Consider the following 23,898-nt stretch of genomic DNA (forward strand, 5'->3'; position numbering starts at 1 on the left):
TCTCCGCGAAGATTCAAGATGGACTTTGTTGTAAAACCTCATAAGACACATTTGAATTGATGACAGTTGTTTTTACTGTTCTTTCAAGCATTTAATAAATAATTAAAAAAGAAGAAAGAAAGAAATAGTCTTTAAAAAAGATTCAACTCGAATCGCTATAATGTGCAACTTTATTTGAATCTACACTGTTTCTTTCTAAACATTTTCACGGACCCGTAGCCTCTTCAACCACACTTTTAAAACCCCTGAAACCAAAGACTTTATGTATAAAATGACTTTGATTACATTACAGCTCGCTTTCTCTTCAGTGATGCAGTTTAGCGCCATCCGCTTCTGCTCAATCCTACGGATTCTTTTCTCTCTAGACAGTAGTATACTCTCCTTGCTATCCAAGTCTAATGACAAAAAAAGGTAAAATTTTAGGTAAGCTACATCCGAATATTATTTAACTAAACAAAACATTTTAGAAAACACTTCTGGGCATCAGTAGTGTATTTTGGGCGTCATAAACGCTGGTGTCTAAGTAGGGAGCTCGCTAGGTAATGAGTCCCAGCCAGAGTCAGCGTTCTCTCCTCTCATTGGCTGATCTCCTCATGCTACGCTAAGATCGGGAAATGTGCTTAACTGAGGATTAACTAACCTGTTGCCACCAACATATCCCTCGAAATAGGCGTCTTCCTATAATAGTAATTGAACTGAAGGTTTGTCGTGTGCACTGATTAGTGACTGTTATTGTTAGCGGGCTGTACCGGCCAGTTAACTTCAGCTAGCCTGTTAGCATCAGTGTATTATGGAGGACTTTATACCAAAACACTGGAATGAATCACGACCTGGAGCTTTCCTGTGGGTCCAGTGACAGGTGTGTATCGACCTAGTGTTGTGTTGTCACGTGTAATGTTATTTATACTTAGCAAGGCTGTGTATTGAATCATTCTTCTGCTATATATTAATAATTTGCCCTTTATTTACGCGTAATAGAGATGAAAGATGCCCGTTGAGATGAACAGGTAAGCTCTCAGATGTGCTGTTATTATGATCGTGTTGTTTCTGTGGGTTAGTATGTGATATGTGTGTGTGTGTACAGGAGAGATGGCTCAGTCAATAGGAGGATCTCAGGAGGAACACACTTACACACACACAGGTGCCACCTTCACCTTTTAATCTCTCTATTGTCTTTAAAACAGGAGACTGGCACAGTCTCGCTAATACCAGCTTTATAGGTTGGACTTGTAACCTGCCAAATTGGCTTGAATTTTCTGTGGCTAATATTGACTTTTGATTGTTGCATAAACTACCTGTCAAACGTCACCTACAGTACCGTTCAAAAGTTTGGGGTTGGTAAGATTTTTTTAATGTTTTTGAAAAAAGTCTGACATATGCAATAATAGGCAGGCTTTAATGGTATAGTATGATAAAGCGAGAACATCTCCGTTTTATTCAGAGACTCAAACTGAGCAAAAAGCATGCATTTTGGTGCAGATGCGGATATTGATATGGACAAAAAGATTCAATTCTGATGGGACTGAACTATATAGGACCTTTAAAATGAAGATTTTAAAAGTAAAGTTTATTAAGAATGAGAATCTAGAAAGATATCTTGAATACTTTTAGAGTTAAAAGCATGACAACTTTAGAAAAGGAATATGTATGGGACTCGCACAGGAATGTTTAATGCAATTGAGCTGATAGTAAAACACAAGATATACATTTCTAGTTTCAACATTATTTGTTCTTTAGATATTCCTCTTTAATTTAAATGCAATAAGTATCAGCTGTATGCAAAGTGACCCACATTTGATTTTTGATCACTGAAAATGTGTCAAATTTACCAATTTACTCACTGAGCCGAATTAAGATCTCCAAATCTCAGGGATTGAACCATATAGAGCCTTTAAAATGAAGATACCAAAAGAAAAGTTTGATAAAACCAGAATCTAAAAGGATATTAATAATAGATCTTTCATTTTTCTTGAGTTACATGCGTCCAAACTTGAGGCAAAATACACAAGTGCTTTTTTCCATGTTTGAACTGTCACAACAAAGATTGATCAAGTCAACAGATTTTACTAATAGATCTACCAATCTCTGTGTAAAAATTAAATAATTATGCCGCCATCTTTCTAAAGTAATATTTACACCCCTGTAATTTGGCTCCAAATCTCTGGTGAATATTGAAATTTGACCCCTCTCTACAAAATAATGTATTACTCAGTAAATATACATCTGTGACTTTTAATATTTTGTCTTTCTACCGAAAAAATATGAACAAAATAAAAAATTTGAGGAGGGTTGAGTAAGTTTCTGAAATTTGGTTGATTTGACACGGAATGACCCTTACATAAAATGCATGTAAATAACAATATCTGCCAATAATGTCTTAGTAAGATAATATTTCAATGATCAAAGCTCTGTAGGTTTAAAACATATAATGCAATACAATACAGCGATGATTGAGAGATGAACAAATAAACCCTCCTCAAAAGCCTGATTATCACATTTGACACTTATGGCTCATTTAGTTTTATTATTATTATTTTTTTTAATGGACAAAAAATAAGATGAAATTCTGATGCATGTTATGGAAATCAATGAGATCTTAAAATGCATGTAAGGATCAGTCGTCACTGTATCTGCCTATAATATGTCTTAGTAAGATGATATTGAAATGCTTAGTTTTATGATCAAAGCTCTAGTTTTAAAACATATAATGCAATGTGATACAGTGATGATTGAGAGATGAACAAATAAACGTTTTTGAAGTTATACTTCAAGGCCTTTTACATGCTAGAAAGTATGAGCTATCAGATGACAGAAGGGTTTTCTGCAGAGTTTGGATCATGTTGATCATTTAGTATCAACATGATAAATGGATCAACATGATCACTGATGTTGATGCAGTTTTAAGGGTTAAGCTCACCAAAGCTGCGTTTATTTGATCAAAAATACAGTCAAACTACAATTTATTACCATTTTAAAATAGCGGTTTTCAACGTGAATATATTGTAAAGTGTAATTTATCAATGTGAATAAACTCAAAGCTGAATGTTCAGCATCATTACTCCAGTCTTCAGTGTCACATGATCCTTCAGAAATCACTCTAATATGATGATTTGATGCTCAAGAAACATTATGAAAGAACACAAATGTGAGTAGTGACCAGAAATACAGTGTTGAATGAGGACACTTTTTCTGGCTGCTTTTCATGTCGGGAGATTCTGATCAAACGATTAAGAGTTCAGATCACTGAGTCCATCACTGAGTGTTGAAGCCTTTGACCAGTGATGTCCGTTATATTAAATGATCAAACCGGATCAGCAGAAGCCAGTCAGTGCCATTGAAGCCTCAACATTTGCTTGTATTCTGCCTTTCCTGATCCCTAACAGACAAAACGGACAGTTCTGCTGCTGACGGTCCTGACAACCAGCGTCCGGATCATGGACAGGTCAGACCCCCCGCCTCACGCTCTCAAACACACCTGGGCATTACTGACATCATTCACAGCACATGTTAAAGGAGTAGTTCACCTCAAAATGAACATTTCCTGATAATTTACTCGCCCCAATGCCATCCAAGATGTTCATGTCTTTCTTTCTTCAGTGGAAAAGAAATTAAGTTTTTGAGGATAACATTTCAGGATTTTTCTCCACACAATGGACTTCAAAACGTTGGTTGCGACTGAAGTCCATTGTGTGGAGAAAAATCCTGAAATGTTATCCTCAAAAAACTTAATTTCTTTTCCACTGAAGAAAGAAAGACATGCACATCTTGGATGGCATTGGGGCGAGTACATTATCAGGAAATGTTCATTTTGAGGTGAACTACTCCTTTAATGACCGTTCTGCTCATCAGTGAACTCTGAGATAAATCTCTCTTGAGTTCTAACCCAGCAGACAAGGTTATAACCCAGCAGACAAGGTTATAACCCAGCAGACAAGGTTATAACCCAGCAGACAAGGCGTCCTCACTCATGTGTTATGACATGTTTCTAATAATCATATATTTGTGTGTTTTTACAGAGCAGGCCAAGTGACCTTTCAGAGATACTTCCTGAGGAATACATATCAAATGGCAAATATGATGGTAAGTAATGCCTGGCTCACACTACAGGAGTTTTAGGCCGATTTATCCCAGATTTTCCCCTCCCGAGAATCTTGTTGAGGACCTTGATCGGTTCCAATGTTCGGCGCATTTCTCCCATAGGAATTTTAAAAGAAGTGATCTTGTCCTTTTAACAGTTTTAAGGGTTTTTCCGTGCCCTGACACTCCAGTCATTTGTCAGTCTCTGTGTTCTCAACAAGTTTCAGTCTTTTCAATATAAAGTCTTCTCTACTGACAGACTCACTCATAAAGACAGTCTAAAGACAGCGAAATAATGTTATTCTGCTGCTGTTCACGCTCAGGGACTATTTTTTCCAGCGGAAGGAATGCTTATAGTGACTTTACCTCATAAAGGTTGCATTGATACATATTTTTGGGCTTTAATATTTGTATTGTGTGGTCCTTCAGCCGGCCCGTGACTTATTCACGATACAGCACTAGCGCTTACTTATTGTGCCTTTCTGTGTCCTCCCAGCTTCCTGGTACCAGGGTCCGTTCACCAAATCCCTGCAGAGGGCCGAGGCTCTGTTTCGCACGCGCTTGAACCCCAGCCTGAAGTGGCTCATGGGGCAGAAGAGCAGAGACGGCAGCTGGGACTCGGAGAGCGAGAGCTGTTCCTCCAGGAGTGTCCAGCGCTTGGGTCCGGCGTTACAGAGCCTCGGCTCTCAGTGCCTCACGCTCCGCGACCCGGCGTCAGGAGCCCGTCCCTTCGGCTGCGTCACAAACCTCTCTCTCTCCTCGTGCCCTGAGGAGTTTCACCATCACTCCCAGGCTTCAGCGTTCTCCCAGCATTACTGCCAGCTTCAGCAGCTGATGGAGCAGAGATCCCAGCTGCTGTTCCTCAGCGAATACGCCCGGAGAACACACCTAGCCTCTTGTTTTGTAACTCAACTAGGTTTGGTTTTAGAAAGGACTCGCCTCCTGTTAGCCGACAGAGGGCAACCGAACTCCACATGGAGCCTAAGCCTTAAAGCTTTATGTCTGGAAATGCAGGTTCACGTAAACCATTGGGATCTTCTCAGGACTAAAGCTCGGACTGATCGCGGTCTCCGGCGTGTGCTTTTCATCCGAGTCGAAACGCTCGCGTCAATGCGGCGAACGCTTAATCTGTTAGGCTCACAGGCGGTGTGGCTGATGGAGCAATGCATTCACACGGCTCTCCGCGCCCTCGCCGAAGCCCAGCCGGATCGTGTGCCTCGAGACGCTTTAGTGGACCTGCTGTGTGCCGTCGAGCTCTTCAACCAGATCCTGCAGGACAAGAGGAGCTCAGGGCTCGACTCCGGCGCCAGACCGTTCCCCGTCGAGCGGCTAATGATGATTCTGGCCCGGAGTCAAGCGAAGAAAGCCGCCGAGCAACTCTACACATGGTCTTCCCAGCAGAGTAACCTCATACATATCGCAAACAACCCTCGGTGCGTATCATCACCCGCGATACACACACACACCGAAGCCGCTGTTGACGAGGCGTCCCGAAAGCCCGTTCACAGCCTCTGGTCCTCGAACCTTCCCTTCGCCTCCTTCATCTCTCGAGACCGAGAGTGTCTCGATACTCTCTTTCAAGTCCTGGTGACGTCCACGAATCTCCTAGCTCCGCATATTCCCAGGAAACCAGCGTTGGATCTGGAGGACTCGATGGTGATCTGTCGCCGGGCCAGTGAAGGCGAGGAGAGGCCTCTGAGCCGACCCAGAATGCCCTGCAGGACGATCAGTGTGGACCTGGGCCGGATGAAGCTCTTCTCTCACTATAAAGACCTGCTGTGGAGGGAGTTCGGGGAAGCAGTCGCTCGACACTTCCACTGTCAGTCGTGCAGCTGCGCTCTGGGAAGCCTCAACCTGTGGAGCGACGAAACGCTGATGCTTCTGGTGTCGTGGCTCAGGCATGCGTGTGTGGAAGGTACTGATGATGGGGTTGAAGTGTCAGATGTGTGTAATGTGTATGTAATGCTAATAGGGATGGCGAAAACTATAAATTTTCTTGACCGACCACCGAGCCTCATTAGCCGGTTGGAACCGGCTAACCGATTAGTTTAAAATATGCTACGCTATTTGAAATAGCCATTTCGAGCCGCGCCTGCAATTTCGCAACTCTGTCGCATCTCTCTGCCGCTCTGCCTCCTGCTCACACACACACACTATAATAGTCTCTGAGCGCTGTTTGTCACATTTCCTACCACATTTCTCTCCCGAAGAGGCTTGCGGGTGTCGCGTTTCCAGGTGATGCATCAGTGACTACGTTTACATGCAGCCAAATTTCGGGTTATGGTCGGGTTAAAGTCACTATTCGGGTTTCTGAAACATTAGGGATAACCCGTTTACACGCGTGAGCAGAGAGAGTTACTCCTGTATACATGGAATTGCAATATCCCGATGTAAACGCGACGCGCGGTTAGCGTCTGGACGTACGGACAACCTTAAGACGCAATATGCGTCATTTCCGATTCTTCTTCCTGTATCCAAACTAAAGACAACAACAACAGCAGCACCGGATAATGAATAGTTCAGGGCAGATAGCGATCGCCTTTTGTTTGCGCTTTGGTGCTGGTACTGACCTCGCTCCAAAAGTATGCTGTGCTGCGTCTCGCCACGTTTACTTCCGGTATACTGCACGCGGGTTTTTGTATGCGCCGAGAAGTTTCTCTACTCAAAAGACCAAGATTCCTTGCGAATAGAACATGCGCAGAACACACATCACTATGGGGATATGCCGATGCGCGTTTACATGACCAAAAATTCGGGTTAGAAAAGGGGTACCCCAGGTATAATATCCCGGTTTTTAAAATCCGGGATATGAGCATATTCGGGGTTTTGCCGGTGTTTACATGGCCGTTCGCGACCGGGTTATTGCTAATATCCTGGTTTTGAACGGGTTATTGGCTGCATGTAAACGTAGTCATAGATGATGTGCTACCACTGTATTTAAGCACTGTATCACACAAGTTGTAACATACATCTGTGTCATTTTTTTTGGTGAAATGGTCCCACACACTACTTTTCTTTGCACGCTTCATCCTGTCGTCTGCCCTGGCTCTAACCTCGAGTGTTTTAGCCTGTAGCCTTTACTTTCGCAAACCTTGTGAGCGCGCGAACACAAGCGCTGTGACCTCGCGCCAAATGTTTTTATTGGTTTATTAAAGGAGAACTCCGGCGCAAAATGAACCTTGGGTCTAATAAAACATTGGTACCTAGTCAACCGTTCTCTGAGATTTGTTTTCATGATAATCGAATGTAAAGAGTTTTATCTCTAAAAACTGTTTAGCGTATAACGCTAGTAATGGGGGCATATAATAAGTAAAAATAAATCGCTAGTTTATACCACTAACAAGACTCAGAATAGCCCCACACAAACACAGTAACAATAATGAGGGTCCCTACATGCAAAATGAAGCATTGAGAACTTTGTAAGTGTACAGACCGTTTAATAAGAAGATAAAGATAAAGACAGTCCACTTCGTGTATACAGACAGGAGCCATCTTTGGAAAACAGACTCGACTAATCAAACCACGAACGCCATTAATACAGTTCAGCTCACTTAGCACGTCGTTTGTGGTTTGATTAGTCGAGACTGTTTTCGAAAGATGGTTAGTGTGGGGCTATTTTGAGCCTTGTTAGTGGTATAAACTAGCGATTTATTTTTACTTATTATATGCCCCCATTACTAGCGTTATACGCTAAACAGTTTTTAGAGATAAAACTCTTTACATTCGATTATCATGAAAACAAATCTCAGAGAACGGTTGACTAGGTACCAATGTTTTATTAGACCAAAGGTTCATTTTGCGCCAGAGTTCTCCTTTAAGTACAAACAGGCGAGTTATGAAAAATTGAGTGTGAGGGATTTGTTCACTTCACACAAAAATATCTTGGAATGAGATGGCTAACTGTAGTAGCGTTTAGTCCACTCTCTATAATAGCCTAATTTAGAGATCGCTTTTTTTTTTTTTTTACTGACTACCGACAACTTTGATCGGTTAACGTTGATACGGTCAAACGGTCATCGGTTAACATCCCTAAATGCTAATGGTTTAATCTTGCAAATAAATGGCTTGGTCATATTTCACATCAAAATCGTTTACACTTTATTTTACAGTGTCTTTGTTACATGATATGTTACATGTACTTACCATAGCAATAACAGTAAATTATGCATAATTACATGCAATTAACCCTCAACCAAACCCTAATCCTACCCTAACCCTTTAGTAAGTACGTTTATTAATATTACTCTGTACTTAAATATATAATTACACTGTAATTATACATTTAACTACTGAGTAATAATAATTAGCTACATGTACTTACTATAGGGTTAGGGTAGGGTTTGGGTTAATTGCATGTAATTATGGATAGTTTACTGTTATTGCTATGGTAAGTACATGTAACATATCATGTAACAAAGACACTGTAAAATAAAGTGTCACCTCAAAATCAAAAGATGAAGTATATTTTTGCATAAACTACATACAATCATGATTGTGCTTGTGCACTACCTCTTCTGCTCACCGACACTGCTTTCATTTCAGCAACATACAGTAAAACAGCAATATTATGGTATATATTATTACAATTTAAAATAGATGTTTTCTATTTAATATATTTTAAATGTAAACGTTGAAAACAAAATATTTTTGTGAAAACCACATGTTTCCCCCCAGGATTCTTTGATGAATATAAAGTTCAAAATAACAGCATTTATTTAAAATAGTAAAGACATTGTAACAAAAAAATGTTTCTGCCGTTTTTGATCAATTTAATGCATCCTTGCTGAATAAAAGTAATAATTTCTTTTTTTTTTTAAATCATACTGACCCCAAACTTGCTACTGATCTTTATATGTATCTATATTATTTGTTTACTAGTGTGTGCCGGACACTATAGTTAATTTATGTAAGTGAGGAGAGCAAAATAAAGTAAACTGTGACATATTACACCCATAAACTCTTCATACAGTGACATTTATAAACATTAGGGACCAAAAATGATTCCTCCACTTTGAGCTGATCATGTTCTGCTGAAGTGTGTTTTCTGTAATTGCTAATGCTCTTTTTACACACACACTGAACAACATGAAGCATTGCTTGGTCACTGGTTGAGCTAAACTGGTATTATCTAATTGTGTAGTTAAATTGAACAGCTGACAGATATTCAACATAATTCATGTGTGAGAGTCTAACAGAAGGACGGACAAAACCAGTCAAATATCCACTGATCTGAGAACTCTGAGTTCTGCTCATGTTTATCACCATTTTCTAAACTATAGCGAATAAACTGATACTGTGAGAAATGTTGAAGGTTTCTGAATACATGGTGGTTTGACTGTATATGTAATTACTTGATGTATATCTCAATTTGTTTGCATTAAATGAATGACATTTGGGAAACTTTGCTTAATGTTCATAAAAATTACGTCTAATGAAAAATCTACATTCTCATCGGCTTAAGTTTCTTTACGCAAACTATTATTTGTTTCATTTTGGTGTGAAATATGGACATATTTGACAGTTTTTATGTTACTCTTAAATTTAAATAATATTCAAATACATTTTATATGTTGTGTTTCCTAGGGATGCACTGATTTAGACATGTTTTGTTATGGCCAATAACAGATATGATGAAGTCTATGCATTGTGTACTTTTCTTACTTTTATAGATTCTGTTGTTTCAAATTACAGCCGTGTTCACAATAAATCTAGAACTGTTAAATATTTTAACATACAGCAGAAAATATGCACAACTGTTTAAGATTTGAGACCTGCCATAGAAAGTATTAACCGATACTAATATAGTGACTGATACTGTATATTGTGCTTAAGTATTGCATTGAGGTTTTGACTTTTTTGTTATTCTGATATCAAAGTTTGTTTTTAAACATCTTTGTGTGTTTCCAGACCTTGTTCCAGAAGAATGTAAAGAAAGTTTGAGCAGTTTCTGCTCTCATGTGTTGTCTACTGCCGCCTTCTCACGCTGGGATGAAAGTGAGTAGTGTGTATTATCACATGATGACCCGTCGGATGAGTCTTCGGAGGTGAACGTGTTGTTGTTGTTGTGTGATTGTGTTGCAGTGATGTGTGTGTCGCTGGGCTCGGGACTGAAAGAGAAGTGTGTTCCTGCAGTAAAGCACGAGAGATGTGTCGTGAGAACGGCCACTATGGATCTGATCCTCCAGCTCTTCCCTCCTCTACACACCGTCCTCAAGCTCCTGCCCGGTAACGTCACACACACACACACTCCCGTCATCTTTTCAATTCACGTTTATTTGTATAGCGCTTTTCACAATACACATCATTTCAAAGCAGCTTTACAGAAAATTCACATTGCAATTTGCAGTGATCTGTTATCAGAGGTAACATGCATTTCAGAAATGTACATGCACAAAATCACAGTTAGCGAAACATTTATTAATTTAAACAATGTAATAATTTAATGCAGAAACAATGAGCTCTTTGAAGTAATGAATACTTGTTTGTTAACAAATGATTATGACATTTAGAAAACTGTAGCATCATCTACAGTACCGTTCAAAGCTTTGAGGTTGGTGATATTTTTAATGTATTTGAAGCTCTTTTCTGCTCACCAATGCTACACTTACTTGATAAAAAATATAGTTAAAACTGTGAAATATTATTAATGTAATGTGTAATGTACTGTAATGTTTTCCTGTGATCAAAGCTGAATTTTCAGCATCATTACTCCAGTCTTCAGTGTCACATGATCCTTCAGAAATCACTCTAATATGAGGATAATATGATGCTCAAGACACATTTATGATTATTATCAGTGTTGGAAACAGTTGTGCTGCTTCATATTTTTGAGGAAACTGATACATTTTTTTACAGGATTCTTTGATGAATAGAAAGTTTTAAAGAACAGCATTTATTTGAAATCTTTTGTAGGATTATAAATGTCTTTACTGACACTTTTGATCAATTTAATACACCATTAAACGATTAATCACATCCAAAATTAAAGTCTGTGTTTACATAATATCTGTGTGTGTACTGTGTATAATTATTTTTATATATAAATACACACACATGCATGTATACATTTAAGAAATGTTTGCATTTATATACTGTATATATATATTTATGCATAATTTATATTATATATAAATATAAATATTTTATATTTAAATAACACATTTTTCTTAAATATATACATGCATTGTATACATGCATGGAAAATACATGTATTTATATATACAAAATAATTATATACAGTACACACACATATATTATGCAAACACAAACTTTTATTTTGGACGCGATTAATCGTTGCCCAGCTCTTTCTATTATACATTGTAACTATCGTTAATAAAATAAATACCAAAGAAACAAATTACAAGCGATAATAAAACAAAATAATTGTGTATTGTGAAAATAATTTCATATATTTTTTATATATTATGATTTTAATATTGCTTTTGTAACGAAGTGCCAGTATTTTGTCTATCCCTGGTTTGTCCACTGTTCGCCCTGAGCTCATCCCGCTGATGATGTGTTTCCCCAGGTGAGCGAGGGTCCAGGAGTCTCCGGGAGACTCACCTGGGGCTGTTGTGCAGGTCAGTCGTCACCGTCCAGGCCTCCACTCTCTGGGTCATGAGCAAAGCATACCAGTTTCTGGCCTCCTGGTCCCTTAGTAAGTTCCTGCTGGTCACACAAGGAGATCTCAAGGTAAATTAAACGCTCACCTCTACCATGCATTTATATCCATCTTTTTCTGATAAAGGATTATATTTTAATCCAACATAGGGGTGTGAATTAAATAGACACTGATTCTTATTAAAGCTACTGAAGTTATGCAGTCAGGAGCAGTGAGTGCTTTTCTCTTTGTCTGTTGTTGTGTGATTAACATTAATGACAGACGGCAGCAGGTTTATGAGGCTACTGTCACTTTAAGAGCGAATGCACCGATCTAATATACTGACACCCATCCGAACTGTTTGCAATCACTTAAAGGGATAGTTCACCCAAAAGCTAAGTTTCTTTTAGTAATTCCGCAAGACCTTCGTTCATCTTCAGAACACAAATTAAAGCTCCAGTCGGCAAGTCTGGCAGATTGAGTGGATTTAGGAAAATTTTGAATGTTTACAACTCTCATGCCCCTCCCCTACTATCAACGGATACCCTCCCACCCAGTTCATGCTCGTCAGTGCGTGTGCACCAGATTTTCAGTGAACGCCAGGACTCTCAAGTGTCACGCATTGAGCGTGACAGTCACTCATTTCGGTCTTTTGTCACGCTCTCCCGCCACACATTGTATTTCTCACGCTGAAAAACTATTTGTAATATATTTAATATGCCGCAGCGCCCAAAACTCTGGCCGCGCCGCTCTCACTGTGGAACCGGCATGAATCAAGCGCGTTTCCTCTGGTGTTGTTCGTCGAGCTACACAATAGCCAATCAGAAAATAGCACTATTGTATCTGGGTAAGATTTAACGCAACAACCAATGACAAAAATGTATCCAACCCCCCGTCGGCTGGGTGTCACTCTTACCTGTCTTCAAAACTTGAGAGCCCTGGAACGCGCCCGTCTCATCAGCATCCATCAACACCATGGAGTATTTGGAGGTATGCTGTCCTGGCTAATCTACCGATAGATTGCAATTGCTAACGTCATTTATACTCTAAATGAGCGTACTTGATTTTCCGCCATCACTCTTCGTTACTGCGCGAACTTCAGGCGTGTGCATGTGATTGTAGCGTGCGCGAGAGGTGGCGTGTGCCCGATCTGTGATTGACAGTCAGATCTCACACCCCCCTGCACTGATTGGACATGATGAACCGGGAGCGGTGGATTTTTGCAAAACAAATAACACGCTCCAGGTGGAGTTAGAAGCTCAGGTTTTTTTCTAAAACCACTTTATTTATGTTGTTCTGTCAGATTATAGTGTCGATTTCACTAAATATGATCAAAAAAATGTTGCCGACGGCAGCTTTAAGATATTTTTGATGAAATCCGAGAAGTTTCTAAACCACGAATATGCAGCAACGTCATTGAAACTTTCAAGGGCCAGAAAGGTAGTAAAGACATCGTTAAAATAGTCCATGTGTCTACCAGCTGAGTATTAAATATACAACTGGATTGTTTGTTGAATTGTGGGAAGGGCTGTATTACTGTAATGGTTTGCATTATTTATTCATTTATTGTGTTGCTTCCTAATTGATACTCTTGTGGCTGTAATTTCAGGTTTTCCTGTTTAAAAAAAAATAATTATTCAGTTGTTGATTGTATTTGATGTATAGGATTTTGGGTACCATCCAAATGTGGTGGAATGTGAAAATTGCTGTAATAAAAACCTAAAAAATAGTCTATTTAACTACAGTGGTTCAAATGTAATGTTATGAAGCGACGAGAATGCTTTTTGTGTGCAAAACCCCCCCAAAATAACAACTTTATTCAACACTCTCTTCTCTTCCACGTCATTCTCCTACGCTGGTGACGTAGTGTAAACAGTGCAGCACTTCCTGATCACGCCAGAATGCCGGCTCACTATTGGCTGCTCCTGCGTCAGCATCACACGCATGTCGAGATGATCACGTGACCAGCGTCGGCCAATAGTGAGGCTGCGTTCTGGCGGAGAACCCGGAAGCGCTGCACTGTGTTTACTACGCGAATAGCGTAGGACAGCGGTCACCAACCTTTTCAAGCCTAAGATCACATCCCAAGTCCACATGTAAACCAAGATCTACCACTTGCAAAAAATTATGAAAAAACAAGGCCACAATGTAGTTCTACTTTGACATTCTTTGTTGCCTGTTAGTCACTAGCAAAATATTTGGTAACACTTTACTTGAAGGGATGTGCATAAGACTGACATGACACCTTCATAACCATGACATGACATATGTCATGAATATGAAGTAGGGTTTATGCATGTTTATGACAACTGTCATTAAGTGTCATTCGCTCAATAATGACATTTTGAATGCAAATATGACATTGTTTAAGATGTCTTTGTTATGACATCTTGACATAAACCAATACATCATAACCCGTCAGTGTCTTTGTCATGACAACTTGACATTAAATTAAGTTAAACTGTCATGTGGTTGGGTTTGACATTGGCTGTCATAAGGCCATTATAACTGTGTCATGAATATTTTTCGTGACCTCAACTACAGTGGTACACATTGAATTTGTCATTAAAAAGTTATAATGGCCTCATGACAGCCAATGTCAACACCAACCACCTGACAGTTTAATGTAATGTTAACCAATAAAGCTAAGTGATTTCTTAAGTTATTAATCTTAAGTTAAAATTAATCTGCTATGTCATGTTTATGACAGGTTGTGTTGTCTTAGTAATGTCAAGTTGTCATGACAAAGACACTGACAGGTTATGATGTATTGGTTTATGTCAAGTTGTCATAACAAAGACATCTCAAACAATGTCATATTTGCATTAAAAATGTCATAATTGAACGAATGACACTTATTAACAGTTGTCATAAACATGCATAAACCCTCCTTCATATTCATGTGTCATGTCATGATTATGAAGGTGTCATGTTAGTCTTATGCACACCCCTTCAAGTAAAGTGTTACCAAATATTTATTTAACTATACAAATAGTATATAACTATACAAACTGTCAACTATAGTTCAACATTTTCAACAGTAATATAACGTTGCTAAGTATTTCCACAGGCTTATTACTCATATATAAACACAATAATCAGTCAATTACAGGCCTAAGCCAATAATGTTTCACTTTCCCTTTTAAAACATATTTCAAACACTTCAAAATGGAAATACTCAGGTAAGTGCAACTAGCATACAAAATATTATGACAACAGTCATCCTTCAATTCTTCAAAAATATTTTCACACAAATTATAGACCTACTACTATTCATTACCTCAATAATCAATCAATTACAGGCCTAAAACAATCATGTACAGCACTGATTCTCTTTCCCTTTTCGTTTCGTTAGCTTGCGTATCGTTATCTTGAAGAGCTTGATGTGAGCGTGGTGTGAAGTGGCTAAGCGTAAAGCCTTGTTTATACTCGACGTGTTTGCGTGAGCTCCGCATCCCCTAGACACCATTTACTACACACAATAGGCTCACACATGGTGCATTTTAAATTAATACATAATAATGAATAAAAATATTGGGTTTTTTCTCTGATTTTGAAAACTCTTCGCGATCGACTTAAAATGCTTCCAAGATCGACTTGTGGACCGCGATCGACGGGTTGGTGACTCAGGGCGTAGGAGATCTGACACAGAAGAGAAGAAATTGTTGAATAGAGTTATTTTTTGTTTGTTTTTTGCACACAAAAAGTATTATCATGGCTTCATTACATTAAGGTTGAACCACTGGAGTCACATGGACTATTTTATCAATGTCTTTACTACCTTTCTGGGCCTTGAAAGTTGCAATGACGTTAAAGCCTGAGGCTGATTCAGGAAGCTCTCAGATTTCATCAAAAATATCTTAATTCGTGTTCTGAAGATGACGAAGGGTTTACCGGTTTGGAACGACATGAGGGTGAGAAATTAATGACAGAAACTTCATATTTGGGCAAAGTGACCCTTTAAGATATAAATGACTGTGTTTATGGTTAGCCTTGTGTGTATTTGAGAGTTATAGCGCAATAAGACGACGTGATGAAGTGTGTGCACGCTTTGAGTGTCTGCGCTCGGAAAGCTTAAGTCAGAACAGCGTGTGAATAGAAAGTTCAGCTGGCAAGGCTTTAAAATGCATGCGAAAAATAAACTTTCCTGATGGTGAAGAACTGCAATGTCACGTGAGCGTAACCCTACCGCTGCCTTACTGAATATGTGTGTGTGTGTGAATGTACTATGAATGTGTGTTTGGTCACGATACTACGATCCCTCTTCAAAGGCAGATCGTGGAGATGTTTTAATCGTTCACAATCTAAATCATCATATCACACAGCCCTGATGTAGTGTGTGTGTGTGTGTGTAGGATCTGAAGGACTCAGTGGAGAGCCTGGTCCAGCTCGCTGCAGCCGTCGGCAGAGACTCAGACCAGCGTCTGGTAGTTCAGCACACAGCCTCACTCGCTCAGGCTCTCACACATCTACAGGTGAGCAATCCCAGCATCGGGACACAGTTCTGCATTACAGGTGAAACTCGAAAAAAGTTGATTTATTTCTGTAACTCAACTTAAAAGGTGAAACTAATATATTAGATAGACTCATTACATGCAAAGTGAGATATTTCAAGCCTTTAATTGTTATAATTTTGATGATTATGGCTTACAGCTTATGAAAACCTTTTCACAATATTCTAATTTTGAATTTGGGGTTTTCATAAGCTGTACATAAGCTGTAAAAAAATATATTTTGATCAAATAAACGCAGCCTTGGTGAGCAAAAGAGTTCTTTTGTAAATAAAAAAAATCTTAATTTTAATTAAATCTGACCAACCCCACACTTTTGACCCATACCGGTGCTAAAACATTGAAATTAACGTTGTAAGGTAACAATAAAATGCTAAACGCATTTTAACAAAATGCCTTATGAGAAAAATCTGTGCTCTCTGACTGACTCAGTCCGTCTCGTATTGCAGGCTTTCTCGGATCTCGTCCTGAGGACCTTTTCTATGGACTGTAAGAAAATGTCTGTGGAGATCTTCCAGCAAACCATGCCGTCAGCAAAACACTGGAGGATCAGCCACAGAACGGGTACAGACGCTTGCGTTAAAAGGGGCTTTCACACCAGTTAGGTATAGGAACGAGCCTCCAGGATGGTTCCCCGAGAACTAATGTTTCCCATAGGAACGTGACGTGACGTAAGACACACTTGTGGTTGTGACTTATTTTGACGGCGCTGAGAACGACTGAACTCACAGCGCTCGCATTCTCCGTGTTCACAGTGTACGATCCGTCTAACGGTCTAATACGGTATTAGACAGAACTGTTGTACACAAGTAGACAGTAATGAACAGTTATTAGCGTGTGGGTCCAGTGTTGCTGAGCAGAAATACAGAATTGTGGAAATTGCAGTCATTTGCAAGAGATAACTTCTCACTTTGAGCACACGAATGCGTGTGTCATTTATTTTTAGAAGGTAAACACAGAAAACAAATGCCGCTGAGAAGCGTCCCACGTCATCATCCATTTAAAGGGACCGCGATTCCTGAACAGTCATGAAGAAACACACTAAGAACAAAGTACTGCGTTTATAACCAACAGTGTACAGTATAGAACTACGCTTAAAAACAAAAGTGAATTATGTATGTCACATTCACTACACAATCATGTTTCTCTTGATCCCTCAAAGTCGCGTTGGGTTTTCTCCTCAGAGTAAAGGTCAAGAGCTTCATCTATCACTGTTTTATATGTTCGTAGAGTTAGTTCTGGAGTAAATATATAGGCTATAATCTGTGTGTTCACACAGCCTTTTTAAAAATGGCGGCTGATGGTGTTTCGCCCATAGATCTCCATAATAAAGGCTAGATGTCTCGTCCGCGCTGCTGGCCAATGGAGGTCGACGTCCGCACTGGCGGCCATCTTGTCACAGGCAGCTCGCTCACTCCTAACATTGTGTTTTAATGGCGCATGTACTTTTTAAATAACCATAACTTGCTCAATTTTCTACCGATTTTCAAACGGTTTGGTTTGTTATAAACGTCAGAGATGTAGTTATGACACTGCATACTTATGAATAATAAGTGTATAAATAAATAATCATCCAGAATTATAGCCACGTTAATAACGTTTGTAAGAAACCAACCCGTTTGTAAATCCGTCAAGATTTCACAGAGATAAGAGTATTTGTGTTCGTGCTGATCACTCATCTTACATCAGGCAGCACAGAGCCCGCCAGAAAGCTTGCCTGTGACAAGATGGCCGCCGGTGATGACGATAGAGACTCCGCCATAAGACATCTAGCCTTTATTATGGATATCTATGGTTTCGCGTGCGTTTGGCCAATCAGTGTCACTAACGTCACTGTAGTTCCTATAGCGCTGGTTTAGACCGACTCTGGAGTAAATTAGTTCCTCTAAAAGGAGTTCCTAGAACTAAAACCGTTCCGAGTTCCTGCGGTGTGAACACGCCCAAACCTGGAACTCACCAACAGGAAAAAAGGTTGCGAAAGCCCCTCATGCTCGTCTGCAGTGTGTGTGCTCGTGAGCCGCTAAACCCTGGCTGTTTGCAGAGCTTCCCAGCAGGCCGAGCGAGTACGCAGCGTGTGCGGCTCAGAGCGTGATCGGGCAGGTGATGGAGAGCATTCAGACGCTCCCGGATGAAGCCCGTGTGCCTGCCCTCGCCGAGGCCACCACCGCCTTCATGGAGGCCTGGATGGAGCACATACTCACACAGAAGATCAAGTTCAGGTGGGTGAACACACTGCCAAACAAAGGACACTTCATTTTGATGGTCCGAAGCAACTACATGTCAACTAACTCTCAATAAAGAGTTAGTAGACTGAGGTTAGGGCTGCAGTTGACACTGCGGTTTAAACCTTTGGGATCGGTAAGAGTTAATTTTTTTTTTTTAAAGAAGTCTCTTCTGCTCACCAAGGCTGCATTTATTTGATTAAAAATACAGAAAAAAAAACAGTAATATTGTAAAATATTATGGCAATTTAAAATAGCGGTTTTCTATGTGAATATACAGTAAAGTGTAATTTATTGCTGTGATCAAAGCTGTATTTTCCGCATCATTACTCCAGTCTTCAGTGTCACATGATCCTTCAGAAATCACTCTAATATGAGGATCTGATGCTCAAGAAACATTTATGATTATTATCAGTGTTGAAAACAGTTGTTAATTTTTTTTTTTCAGGATTCTTTGATGAATAGAAAGTTCAAAAGAACAGATATTTATCTGAAATATAATCTTTTGTTACATTATAAATGTCTTTACTGTGACTTTTGATCAATTTAATTAATCTTTGATGCATAAAAGTATTGATTTCTTTTATTTCTTTCCCCCAAAAAATAAAATAAAAATCCTTACTCAACACAAACTTTTGAACGGTAGTGTTTAATGTTACAAAAGCTTTCTATTTTAGATAAATGCTGTTCTTTTGAACTTTCTATTGATCTAAGAATCCTAAAAAAAAAACTGTTTTTCAAAAATGTTTCTTGAACATCAAATCATGCGACGCTGAAGACGAGTGGTGCTAAAAATTCAGCTTTGATCACAGGAATAATTTACTTTAATATATTCACATAGAAAACAGTTGTTTTACATTGTCATAATACAGTTTTTTGTTGTTGTATTTTTAATCAAATAAATGCAGCCTTGGTGAGCAGAAGAGACTTCTTTTAAAAACTTTCAAAATTTTCCCGATCCCAAACGTTTGAGTGTGTGTGTGTGTGTGTGGTGGAGTATTGGACTTGCGGTAGCGCTTCACTGTGTGTTAACGTGATCTGATCCGCCCCTCAGCATCCAGGGCGCTCTGCAGCTGAAGCAGGACTTCGACTCGATCCGAGACCTGGTTCGCTCGGAGGAGTACCGTCTCTCGGAGGAGCTGCTCCAGAAGCTGCTGTCTCTGCGTGTGTTTCATCAGGTGGACAGTGCGATCGTGTGCCTGCTCCAGCAGCCCGTGGCCAAACCCTACCTGCCCTCCCGCAGCTGGGAGCCCTTCAGACACTGCTGTGAGTCACGCACACAACCACATCACCACAGACTCAAAGGGGTGGCTGACTATGATTTCCCTGTTCTAGCTTTAGTTAGTGTGTAATGTTGCTGTTTGAGGATAAACAACATCTACAAAGTTACAACGCTCAAAGTTCACAGAAAAGGGATATTTACTTTTACAGAAATCGCTTTACGGACTACAACAAACGGCTGGTAGAACTACACGAGCTTCCTCCCGGGTTAGTGACATCACAAACCCTAAAATTTACATAAACCCGCCCCTGGAAACGCGATTTACATGCTGCGTCCCAATCCGCATACTATCCGTCCTAAATAGTATTCGAAAAATAGAATTAGTACGTCCCAAATCGTAGTATGTTTAAATGAGTGTCCCAAAGAGACCCGGATGGTCTACTATATCCGGTCAGAATCCGAAGTGCAGATCGATGCGCACTCTAACGGCTGATATTCGGTTAGAACTACAAAAACGAGTGAAAAGTGTTAAAAACTACAGATATGGAGGACGCGCGAGTCCGGCGGTTATGTAGAGAGGTTTAGATAAAGGGGTTTGAGTGATTAATTATCAGTATGTCTTCAATGTTGTCCACATTATATTGCATCTGCAGCAGCATTGTGAACTTTTGCAAAGATACGTTTAGCCATTAACTTTTAAATGCATCATTTTATTCAAATTGCAAACACATGAGGAGAGTCTCCGTATGAAAGACCCACGACTGGCAGATCAACGTGCGACAACAATTCTCTCCGGAACTGTAAGAAATTATATTAGATTGAATGGAGGATTGTAACTGTGACGAGATGATTGACAGGGCAGTTTACGGTGATAGGATGCACACGACAGATCTGTCCGTTAAAGATGACGCAGTAGTGTGTCCCAAAGCTTGCCTACTCTTTTGCTACACACTCAAATGTATGTACTTTTTCTTCACAAAAACAGTACATACTTTTAGGGCGTAGTATAAGTAGGAGAACTGGTACGCAGCCATAGATTATCATGACAGAATATGCTAATCAATGACTAGAAGATCGTTAACTCCACATCAGCAACATAAATCCATCAAGTAACCATTCAGAGACGTCCTGTTGCTCTACGTCACTCTTCTTGAGTCTCTCCATATTTGTCCGACTCCGACTCCGAACACAACATAAAAGGCTAAAAGTTTTTGGAAATGTTCAGTGTGTGTGTGAGGTAATCGGAGCTGCTAACACACACACACACACACACCAGGGGCGTAGCCAGAATTTTATTTTTGGGGGGTCCCGTCTTTAAATGAGGGGGCAACATATACATATACATACATATATATATATTTTATATACAGGCCTATTCTGGTGGGTGCGGTGATGCAGTGGCGACTCATGGGGGTGGCGCTGCCAAATAAAGCACTTAAAAGCTTTCACAACCGGCAAAAGTAATGATTATATGAATATGTAAAATATAGCAAGGAGATATTTTAATTGTTTATTAACAAAAAAGTGTTTTCTTTGTCGGCTAAGATGAAGTTGACGATGCTGACTCGCAATCTTCAGTAGTGAACGTGCCAGAGAGAAATGCACATTTCATACGGATGACATAAGCAGAGAGCAGTCTGTAGTCTGTTTTCTTTCGTTTTGAAATCGTTCTGTTTAAAAGTAGACATGTGAGACAAGTAGGCTACCTTATATGCTGAGTTTCGGTTCATTAATGAGACGAGCTCCAGTTCATGCGCCGGCGCCTCCGTTTCTATCTATCGTATGCTATATTTACTTCTTATTTATTAAATCCAGGCAATCGGTTGATGAAATATTGATTAAATACAATAAGATACAATTAATACAAAACGAAATTCAGGTTAAAGAAAGGTTTTGTGCTTTCTGTTTGATCAAAAGTTTTAAAGCAGTCTTTAGTGCCGCTTTCAGAGCGCTCGCGTCCGTAATTTTTTTTTTCCTCATAAATGCAAACACGAAAATAAAATAAAAGAAATATTTTATGTACTGTGGAGACTGAGAGCCAACCCTTCTTCATCCGGTGGGTAGTATTACTTTGGTTTGCGCAGTGTAATTCACATAATCACTAAAAAATATTTTGCCTCCTAAAGTTTTTTTTTTTTAAGCAATCAGAAATCTGAGGGGGCTGGACATGTAAATGAGGGGGCCTAGGCCCACCCAGGCCCCCTCGTGGCTAAGCCACTGACACACACACACACACACACACACACACACACACAAGCTCTTGAAGCTCTGCCCTCTGTGCCGGGAGCAGCAGCTCATTTGCATTTAAAGGGTTAGTTCACCCAAAAATGAAAATGAAGTCATTAATTACTCACCCCCATGCTGTACCAACCCCGTAAGACCTTCGTTCATCTTCGGAACACAAATGAAGATATTTTTGATTAAATCTGAGAGGTGGATCACTGCTACATAGGCTGCCTAAGGGAATGAAACTTGACGGCCCAGAAAGTCAATAAAGAAAATGTTTAAATATTCCATGTCGCAACAGTGGCTCAACTATAAGTTTATCAAGCGACGAGAATACTTTTTGTGCGAAAAACAAACAAAAATAACGACTTTATTCGACTATTCCTTTTCTTCCTTGTGGGCCTGAGATGAGAGTTCAAGAGATTTCCACGACGCATGTGCGAGAACTGAGAAGAGGACGTTCTTCTTCTACTACTTCTTGTTCAGTTCTCGCGCATGCGTCGTGGAAATCTCTTGAACTCTCGAATAGTGGAGCCACTGTAGGCACATGGAATATTTAAACATTTTCTTTAATGACTTTCTGGGCCGTCAAGTTTCATTCCCTTAGGCAGCCTATGGAGGAGTGATAAACCTCTCAGATTTAATCAAAAATATCTTCATTTGTGTTCCGAAGATGAACGAAGGTCTTACGGGGTTGGTACAGCATGGGGGTGAGTAATTAATGACTTAATTTTCATTTTTGGGTGAACTAACCCTTTAAAAGGACACACACAAAAAACGGTGCGTTTTTGCTCACCCTCAAAAGATGCTCTTTTATGGACTTCAAAACAGAAACGGCCAATCACTGCCATTATAAAGCTTGGAAGAGCCAGGACATTTTTTAATATAACTCAGATCGTCTGAAAGAAGAAAGTCATATACACCTAGGATGACTTGAGTAAATCATGGGCTAATTTTCATCTTTGGGTGAAGTCTCCCTTTAACCCCGTGTGCCGTGTCCCTCAGGCCCGAACAGCGCTCAGGTGATGGATCAGGCGGCAGGAGCTCTCCATAATCTGGAGAGCATGGATGTGCAGGCGGCGTGGCACCAGGCCCTGACCCGAGCCGAGAGCTCGCTGACCCCAGACCTGCTGACCCCCCCGCCCGAGTCCTGCGAGTCCTACCTGGCCTCGGCTCAGCAGGAGTGGCTGGACCTGCGGATACACACCGGCTCCCGCTGGAAGCTGCCGGGCCTGCAGTGCTTCTCCAGAGCCGAGCCCTAGCCGGAGACGGGCCGCATCCGCCTGCCAATCACATCAGACGGACTCACTAACAAACACACTGATGAAGCGAGGGAGTCCTGGACCGAATCACACGTGTAGCACTCATTGCCTTTCTGAATAAACTGTGAAAATAGTAACATATTTCATATATTCATTTCCAAAAGTCTATTGCCAAAGTACCTAAATGCTGAGTCATTTGATAGGGATGTTACAGTTTGTTGTTTTTTTAAACAAATTATTAGGAGTGTAACGATTCCCTCATGTCACGATTAGATACATATCACGAGACTGAACTCACGATACGATATTATTGTGATACTCCAAGACATGATAAAAGATTAACAAAAAATAAACTTGAATAAAAGGCTAAATTTAATATTACATTGTGTGTGTACATGAATAGTCTTGGATGCTGTAAACCCAAAGCACAGGACAATAGAGACACCAGAATAACAATATTCATGATTCTGAAGATGAAAATACTGAATTATTGTAGATGAATATGCTTGATCTCTGTCACTGACTAGATATATTTATAATAATGTTGGCCACTTTTACTGGTAACATCAGACATCTGGCATTATCAGCACACACACATATTCCCCCAGTGCATTATTATACATTATATTCAACATTATATACAGTAGTTTAATGTAGTACTGACACTACAACTCTGTAAATTAGAATTTTTTCACGCACAGTAATTTTTATTTTGGGTGAACTATCCATGATACATATTGTTGCATTTTTGTATTATGATATATTGACACAATATATT

At 39.8% G+C, this 23,898-nt stretch overlaps 1 protein-coding gene across 2 annotated transcripts; it reads left to right on the top strand.

Annotated features, from left to right (window-relative positions):
• The first annotated feature begins 560 nt into the window (after positions 1-560).
• On the top strand, positions 561-23,176 carry ccdc142 (coiled-coil domain containing 142). 2 transcript variants are annotated; one of them, XM_056243073.1, is made up of 14 exons: positions 561-859; positions 981-1,007; positions 1,085-1,141; positions 3,384-3,442; positions 4,017-4,080; positions 4,574-5,992; positions 9,985-10,071; positions 10,159-10,302; positions 11,606-11,769; positions 16,033-16,152; positions 16,638-16,752; positions 18,230-18,407; positions 19,465-19,676; positions 22,864-23,176. In XM_056243073.1, exons 3-14 carry the CDS (start codon positions 1,090-1,092, stop codon positions 23,118-23,120), a joined length of 2,871 nt encoding a protein of 956 aa, XP_056099048.1. In that variant the 5' UTR covers positions 561-859; positions 981-1,007; positions 1,085-1,089; the 3' UTR covers positions 23,121-23,176. The 2 variants fall into 2 exon arrangements, with proteins under 2 accessions (XP_056099048.1, XP_056099049.1); XM_056243074.1 differs by lacking the exon at positions 1,085-1,141.
• Positions 23,177-23,898: the final 722 nt, after the last annotated feature.

The sequence above is a fragment of the Rhinichthys klamathensis genome, unplaced genomic scaffold (genome assembly GCF_029890125.1).
Source record: "Rhinichthys klamathensis goyatoka isolate OS25496 unplaced genomic scaffold, OSU_Roscu_1.1 h1tg000775l_1, whole genome shotgun sequence".
Taxonomy (NCBI): Eukaryota; Metazoa; Chordata; class Actinopteri; order Cypriniformes; family Leuciscidae; genus Rhinichthys; species Rhinichthys klamathensis.

What these genes read in the sequence shown, in the direction of transcription:
- ccdc142 (XM_056243073.1), top strand. Translation starts at nt 1,090, where the DNA reads ATGGCTCAGTCAATAGGAGGATCTCAGGAGGAACACACTTACACACAC. An exon ending in ACACACTTACACACACACAG is followed by an intron (nt 1,142 to 3,383) that starts GTGCCACCTTCA and finishes GATCCCTAACAG; the next exon opens with ACAAAACGGACAGTTCTGCT. An exon ending in CGTCCTCAAGCTCCTGCCCG is followed by an intron (nt 10,303 to 11,605) that starts GTAACGTCACAC and finishes GTGTTTCCCCAG; the next exon opens with GTGAGCGAGGGTCCAGGAGT.